Raw genomic sequence first — 7,822 nt, 5'->3', positions numbered from 1 at the left:
TGTATTTGCTTTGCACTAACCTTGATATTTAAACCAATAGGACCATCTGAAAGAGTCAAAAATATCACAACTGCTTCATGAAGCTTTGTTTTCCCATCACTAGTAGCAACCATCTCTCATTAGCCTGCAAAAAAGTCAAAATAATTTTACATCCAACAATGCCCAGGCACCACAGGTGGCACCCTGGAGTGTGACGAAATAAAGGTTAGAACATATCGATGAGTCCCGAGACACGCTGGTGACATTTCGGAAGGCAGAAAATACCAGGTTGTGTTTCCTGTGCGGGGTTTTGCCAGTTTTAAACGCCTCATGTGATATACAGGTTATCCTCGGTCAGATGAGTGGATGCTAAAGAGAGGACAAGGGGTGGTGGGAAAGCATCAATTATTTGCCATGTTTATTTTCTTACAATCTAAAATGCCGCATGACACTCATTGGAAAATAATTTTACACTTTAAAATTTCCCGCATCACACTAATTTCATGTAAAGTACACAAATCTAGAGGGAGATACTAAAAATGATGGTGGAAAAAAAGCCAATCCCTCTGAAGTGAAATACACGTGATGGAGCGATCATGATTGCATTGTGGGAAATATCGGAAAGTCCGAAATAGCAGCTGTGCAAGAATTGCTTGCGGGATTTTATCATTAAATGTAAGCTGTGACCAAACATGCAGAAATACAAGTTTAAAAACTAGTGATCGAAAAACGAAGCTTCATGAAACAGTTGTGATGTTTTTGATAGCTCCAGATGGTGTTCTTGGTTTGAAAACTAACGTTAGTGCAATAGAAATGTCTTAAAACTCACCATTAGTGCCGTCAAGAGGAGTCAAAAACTATCACATCTGCTTCATGAAGCTTTGCTTGCACATCACTACTAAAAACCGCAGCATGAACCACCGGGAGAGGCTCACATTTACACAAAACAGCAGTGTCACTTTGAGGTTTTTCACAATTACATTAATTTCTTCTTACTGTTTTACATGATTTTACGCACAAAAGAGGTGAATGATGTGATTTTTGTGGAAGACAAAAATATGAGAAAAGGTAAAAATGACGTCATGATAATTTCCAGAAACTCGCTGAGCTAAAGAGTCCAATCGGGATCATCGGTAGCACGGGAGGATTCCATTTCAAACTAAATAGTCTGCGTCATTGACCAGGTGCCCTGCCCGGATCGAATCTTTCACCCAGGTGTCTCTGACGATTTTAAACTTCTTTTGGAAGCTGCGCCTTAACCCCCTCAAATGCTCAAGTCTGGTTTCAGCCATCACTACCACGTGTGACACCCCTTCCTCCAACTCGTCGACCACCGTGCCTCCGTGGTAACGAAACTCCATTGCCCTGATGTCCAAACCGCTTGCGGAAATGGCTGTGGAGGGATCGTTGACGTCGGCGTAGTCGTCCATGTAAACCCTGAAAGGTCTGAACATACTGGTGGGAAGATCACCCCAGCCGTATCGCTCCTCAACTCGGGCGACGTCAACGGTCGTCGAACCTCCCGCCACTCCGACGCGCCCAAACACTTCCCGCAGCTCCCGTTCGTCCGTATCCAGGAAGTAACTGTCGCCGTAGCTGTCGTAGGCCTTGGCGAAGTGCTCCTTGGTGGAGGGCGACATGTGGATCATGTGACGAGGCTGCCACGGAAGCACCCGCTTGTGTTCCAGACACTCCATCAACCAGGCGGCCCAAACCACATCGTGCAGGTTGGACAAAATCAGATTTTTCACACGTGTGTTCTCGAGTCCGGCGACGACGCAGTACGTTTCTGGTCCCGGGTTCTGAACCACGATACCGCCGCACCTGTAGTCAAGACAAGATGGTAAATCTTGATTGTATTTTGCCCGCCCGCAATCCAGGACGACCGCGCGCTAATGGACGGTTTACCTGGCCACGTCTTTCTCCAACTTGGCCTTAGGGTGATCGGTGGTTCCGTTTAGGATGCAGAACTCCACATCCTCAAAGATGTCCGTTTCCTTGTTGATACCGGAGAGATCTTGCGGTTTATAGACGTCACCGACCGCCTTCTTGGATTTGGCGGGAAGCTTCGGTCGCTTTCTCTGCGGTTCATTGGCGGCCCGGATGCTAAGGTGTCGTGAGGCCAGTTTCCCCGACGCCTTACCGCGGAAGCGCTCCAGTTCGGCCAAGGTGATGCACTGGTGCCATTCCTTGTCATCCCGGATCTTCTCGATTCTCGGGAAGCGTAGCGTGCAGTTGGTTTTGTACATATCGCTGGCGACGATCTCCGCCGCCTTCACCTGGAGGATGACCGAGTTCCGAGGTTCGATGTACACTTCGGGTTTCTCGGCGGCGCACAGGATGTTGGCCGGCGGGTCGTTTTTACGGTAAACCTTCCAATGCTTGGCCAGCTTCAAACCCAGATCGTACAGTTCCTTCATGGTATACCCCGAACCGATACGGCAGAGCGTATGGAAAACTGAAGGTTTGTCGCCGTCCGTCGGAGCTTCAGCAACAGCGCACAGGAAATGGGACATCATCCCGCCTCTCCTCCCCTTGCCCCAGTATCCGCCGACAATCAGAACGTCGAGCTCGTCCATCAATCCGCCCACGTATTCCGGTTTGATCTTCAACCAACCTTCCCCTCGCTTGTCCGGTTTGTAGACGGAGAGGGGATCCTTCACCATGATGCCTTCTTCTCGGTGGTCAATGGCATCGTTGAGGGAATCCACCACATCCTGGGCGGTCCGGGCTTCTGTTTTCAGTACCAGGTGGATGCGACCGTTCAGTGGAGTGAAAACCGTCTGCAGGATCTCGTAACGTTTCTTCAGCGTTTCTTTGCCGAGCTTCTGCGAATTGACCAAGAGAACGTCAAAGACGCAGAAGCAAGCCTGTAGTCCAGAATCCTCCCCGAGTCTTTTGATGTCGAATTTGCTTCCTTTCTGCATGAAGGTTTTTGCGTTCGCGTTGTAGCCCATCATCTCTCCGTCCAGGATGCAGTTGACGACATGGTTTTGGAATACGTTGTGGATGTGCGGCGTCAACGAACCCTCCCGCGGCGATCCACCAAACTGCTGCGTGTAATCAAAGGCGTTCCGACTGAAGTACTTGTACACGTCGCCATCTTTATGTAACTGTATCCGTTCGCCATCCAGCTTAGTTTCAATATAAAACGGGCTGTTTCCCATCTGCTTCTCAACGCCGCCGATGTTGGCCACTGCGGCCAACATTGGTTTGAAAGCGGAGAAAAGTCCGATGGATACATCGCTCAAAGACACAGAGGGGTCGTGGAGCTGCCGGCACACTTTATCCAGATCCGTGGTCACGTTGTAGAGCTCGGCGGCATCCGGGTGGAAGACCTGAAGGACCGTTTCCTTGCTCACGCCGAGCTTCATGTCCTTGAGAATCATTCGAATGAGCCATTTTTGCTCAAGGGCGGAGCTCTGCGTGATGAGGTGCAGCAGACTGGTTTTCACAAGGTCTTTCTTCTTGCTCGCGTTGTTGAGTGCAACCGAATCCAGGAAGTCATTGACTTCCTTGATGCTGAGTTTTCCTTGGCCGGTGCAGCGCTTCTTGAGGACAAAATACGCCATGCCGGCAAAGTCGCCGGACTCTCCGTGGGACGCGGTCGGTGTGCGGTAGTTCAGTAGCTTGTTGGCTTCGGGACCGTTTTTCGGGAGGCATAACACATCGATGTAAAGTTTAGCCAGCATGTTTTCTTTGATGCCGTAGGCCATTCGCTCTCGCTCAAATGAGGGAACAATGAGACGCATTGCCGGGTAGAAAGAGTCGCATGTTTCGGGCTCATCTTTATGCAGGGCGGCGTGGAACGTTCTCCACGACGCAATAAAATCCCCCAGGGTCTTGGACTTTTCCGGACGGAGTTTCAACTTCTGGATTTTTTCCAAGGTATGACACAGGTGAAGGAAGGGGACTTGAGCGGCAACAACCGCGCCTTTTGATGTCCCCTCCATTTATTCTGAAATAAATGAAAACTCAGTTTACATCCTGGCAAATTATGTAACTCAATCTCAATATGAGTGAAATGTAACTACATATAGCGTAAGGGTGTCAAACTCATTTTTTGTCGCGGGCCACATTGTAGTTACGTTTCTTTTTCAGAAGCCATTATGAATTTAGGGAAGTCAATAAATTAATGAATAACTGGTTTTCACATTTGAAGTCAAAAGTAATGAATGATTGTGGTTTACATGGGACAATTTGAAATTTTGGTTCGGACTTCAGCAAGCATCATGGAATTTAGCAAATTTCATTTGCTTTCGGAGTGCGAATAAAATGATGTGGCGGGCCAGATTAGGCCCGCCAATGTGCAACTCTATCTGACTGTATCTGAATATTTCTAGAGAAAGTGTTTGATTTCCTGACCAGGCAAGTTTGAGCCATTGCTCTTTCATGCCCATCAACTAAAACACAGATTTCGTGTCCATATAAAAGATCGTTTGATAAAGCAATCAATAGGTACTGCTCATCATTTGAGTCAAATTAGATTGTCACATATTCGCAATGACACAAAAAAGTAAAAGCCGAATCACATTTCATTTTTCTACCTTGCGGTTTCTGATGACGTCATGCCCTTCCACTGTCCTCGGATACATATTTCACATAGGTCGTAATTTGATCACACAAACTACGCTTACGTTAAAAATAACCTCGAATCAACAAGGGTGGTAATTTCAAATGTATCGTTAGTGATAAAAGACTAAATTAAAAAAGTGCTGCTGGTGTGAGAGAATGGACTCTGTATTTGTTTACCTTGTGAGTGGAGCAGTCCGATTACTTTCCCTAAGTAAATGCGTACATTTTTATTTTGGATTTCTTTTTAATCTGCACGAGCTCAAGCGCAGTAGAGTAAAATTACATGCAATTATACTGAACAAGCCACTGAACAAGTTTATAATATCTTTCATCTGTACTCAATTAATTCTTTTATCAACGAGAGATCGACGAGTGAATAAAAATACTTCCTGGTTGAGCTGTCTGGAGCCAGAAAAAAATGTTCCCCTGGAAACAAAGGCGGAACGAATGTGGTACAATTATGTAAACAGTATTAAGAAACTTCATATTTTCCTTTCGGCTTTTCCCCTCAGGGGTCACCACAGCAAATCTGTCCTACATCTTCAGATGTTTGAGTTGCATGCTTGTTTTGGCCAAGCTTTTACGTTGGATGTCCTTCTTGACATAACCCTCTATATTTATCAGGGCTTGGGACTGAAGCAATAAGACGTGTGTCCCCTTGAGGCGACAAGCAACGAACAAGCAACTCTCTGAACTTAAAAAAGATGAAGATGCTCGAGAAAAGGAAATGACAGAAAGGATAATAAAATATGTGCACATCGACAGCATCAACCAAAAATGATCATGAACGAAACAAATCTTATAAATATAAAAAATCCACAAACGATTCTGAAACTTGCAAAAAAATATCGTCTGTGCACAATGAAACATCTTGAAAAATGACGACTGTACACGTTTGTGCACGCGTGTGCGTGTGTATGTGTGTATTACGGTATATATAAAAATAAATACCGTAGGTCAAAACAAACATGCGAATCAAGCCTCTGAATATCCAGGACACTGATTCGCTGTGGTGATCCTTGAATTGAAAAGCCGAAAGGAAAAGAAGACACCGTCGGTATAAATAGAAAAATATATAAAAACCAGCCAACAGGGGGCGACCACTGCTCGTACGACGGAACGGGGGAAGCGCCTCCCAGGGTTGTTTACCCTCTGCTGCTGCCTCGGTGCTTCCTGGGAAAAGTGCGTGCGTGCACGCGTGCGACCGAGCGTGTGCGTGGGACTGTCACATGGAACTATGACGTGCGCTTTGATGTTTTTTTCACATGCCCAAACCTCAGTGCAGCTGTGAGGAAAAAGCGCTGGCGTTCCATTGAGCTGCGCTTGTGGTGCGCGTGCGTGTTGCTAAGAGATTGGGTGATTCTGTGCCGGGTTGCCTCTGCAGCAAAGTGCCTCCTACTGTCATGCTGGCCCGCAGCGTGCGCGGGGTTGAGTTACGTAAATCCTGTCTGACTGCAACTAGCCACAAGATAGTAAACATGTGACGTCGCTACCAAGGAGCCTGGTGGGAGGGGTGGGCACTGAGATGCAGGCTTGTTTACGACACGCAGGTTTTTTTTACGAAACGCAATCCTTCAATGATGGGCAGAAGTGTGAGATAACCAAGATACTTTGTACCTGTATTTGATGATTTATTTGTTAATTTTATTTAAGTGATAGGCACATCACAAAAAACATTGGATAACTTTGCCTTACAAATGCCCCCACTAGTTTAATGCTAACGCGTAATAGAGACTGCCATAAAATGCTAACGATTAGCATTAATAGAAACAGCAATGTCATCCCTTCAACTGCAATTTTCTCATAAACAACGAACCGCCATATGAAGACACATACTTTTCCAGATAATACTGACAGGCATATATTATTTATCTGATAAAAGTGTCGCGGTGATGCTTGGACCACTGCAGTTCTTGACTCATACTAATACAAGGCAGCGTTCCTCAAGGCATGATTTGCGTGATCGTCATTATACATTTTAAACTGACAATATTTTGGCACAGTCAAGTGATGCAGCTATCAGCACACACATCCAGAAGCCCAGCACAGATCAACAGCCGCATGGAAAACAACAAGGCTGCATCTTATGTAACCTTATAACTTACCCCTTTTAAGATGCACTGCTCCTCGCTGAGTAGAACTCGAGTCATTATATAACGTTTAAATGTGATTTGGGAAAAGTAGCAGTGCACTGCTTAATGGGACTTTGCTCTCGCAACACCGTTTAACTCCCTTTATCCCGCTCGTGTCACCATCAATTGAACCTGACACACACCGCAGCTGATATGTTAACGACCGGGAAGAATCATTAATACTTCGTTGATATGTCAACAACTTGTGTTTGGTTACACGAGGGTGTGTTGTAAGATGCAAGTGCTCATGGATGGCTTAGCTTGCCTACCAATCAGGGTATCTTGTTTGATTGTCCGATGTTAATTTTTATTTCTTTTGGTTTTGTAAAAAAACAAATACATTGTACATAGGTATCCGTGGGCGTCTTATTAATATTCAATTTAAAAAAAGAAAAAAAAGAAAAACGCATTTCCTAAATAAAATTTAATGAAAAAGCAGGTCACCGGAAGTTGGTTGCGCTCGGCCGTCGGCACTGCGACTGGCGATCAGATAATGAAAGTTTTAAATTTGGGTTTGTTTATCTGCAATTGGTCAATTGCACTGACAGAGAATAGGGAACGCAATTTAAAACTATTTTATGTACGATAGTTTACGCATAAATAACGATGCCAAATCACTTCCTTTCGCCTGTTTGGGATTTAGAGGACAACCGACAGCATTTTTTTTGTTTCCTCACTGACATCAGAAAAACGTTCTATAGCGTGGAAAATACCCAAAGCACACATGCTGATATTTTTAGTCAAATGCAAAACACCAATAAAAATGAGTTAACATGTCCCAAAACTACTTCAAAATGACCCCGAAAATTGCGAGTTTCAGAAGGTCCCGCCCCCTTGCGCCACGACGTCTTCGCCTTGCTCTAGAATCAAAACAATGGCTTCAGATTCGAAGAAGGTGCTTTCTTGTTACTCATCCAGTTATGAATATGATTCAAATAGTTCTGAAGAGGAAAGCATAAATGTGTGCAATCGATTAAAGAAGTACTTGCGTATCAATTCAAGCCACCAGGACTCCAATGTAGCGTCCCAGAAAATGCACAAAATGGCGGCCAACCTCCGTTGGAAATTGGCAACAGATGTTTTAGTCTTGTCTATTTTGCTGCATCACTTTCACTCCTTTTTTTTCTTTGCAGTAT

The 7,822-nt window shown here is 45.1% G+C and overlaps 1 protein-coding gene across 3 annotated transcripts; it reads right to left on the bottom strand.

Annotated features, from left to right (window-relative positions):
- Positions 1-380: 380 nt before the first annotated feature.
- On the bottom strand, positions 381-6,796 carry lig4 (ligase IV, DNA, ATP-dependent). 3 transcript variants are annotated; one of them, XM_089008236.1, is made up of 3 exons: positions 6,660-6,796; positions 1,888-3,937; positions 381-1,803 (listed from the first exon to the last, which is right to left on the bottom strand). In XM_089008236.1, exons 2-3 carry the CDS (start codon positions 3,930-3,932, stop codon positions 1,134-1,136), a joined length of 2,715 nt encoding a protein of 904 aa, XP_088864362.1. In that variant the 5' UTR covers positions 3,933-3,937; positions 6,660-6,796; the 3' UTR covers positions 381-1,133. The 3 variants fall into 3 exon arrangements, with proteins under 3 accessions (XP_088864362.1, XP_088864346.1, XP_088864353.1); XM_089008220.1 differs by lacking the exon at positions 6,660-6,796 and adding an exon at positions 4,732-4,970; XM_089008227.1 differs by lacking the exon at positions 6,660-6,796 and having other exon boundaries at positions 1,888-4,970.
- Between the last annotated feature and the right edge of the window lie 1,026 nt (positions 6,797-7,822).

This window comes from Hippocampus bargibanti, linkage group LG01, assembly GCF_051943395.1.
Source record: "Hippocampus bargibanti isolate YZ-2025 linkage group LG01, ASM5194339v1, whole genome shotgun sequence".
Taxonomy (NCBI): domain Eukaryota; kingdom Metazoa; phylum Chordata; class Actinopteri; order Syngnathiformes; family Syngnathidae; genus Hippocampus; species Hippocampus bargibanti.
Note: the sequence above shows the minus strand (reverse complement) of the source record. Positions and strands in the feature narration are given on the sequence as shown.

Coding starts and splice junctions, on each gene's coding strand:
- lig4 (XM_089008236.1), bottom strand. CDS start 3,932: ATGGAGGGGACATCAAAAGGCGCGGTTGTTGCCGCTCAAGTCCCCTTC. Junction 1,804..1,887: donor TTGGAGAAAGACGTGGCCAG/GTAAACCGTCCA, acceptor TCTTGACTACAG/GTGCGGCGGTATCGTGGTTC.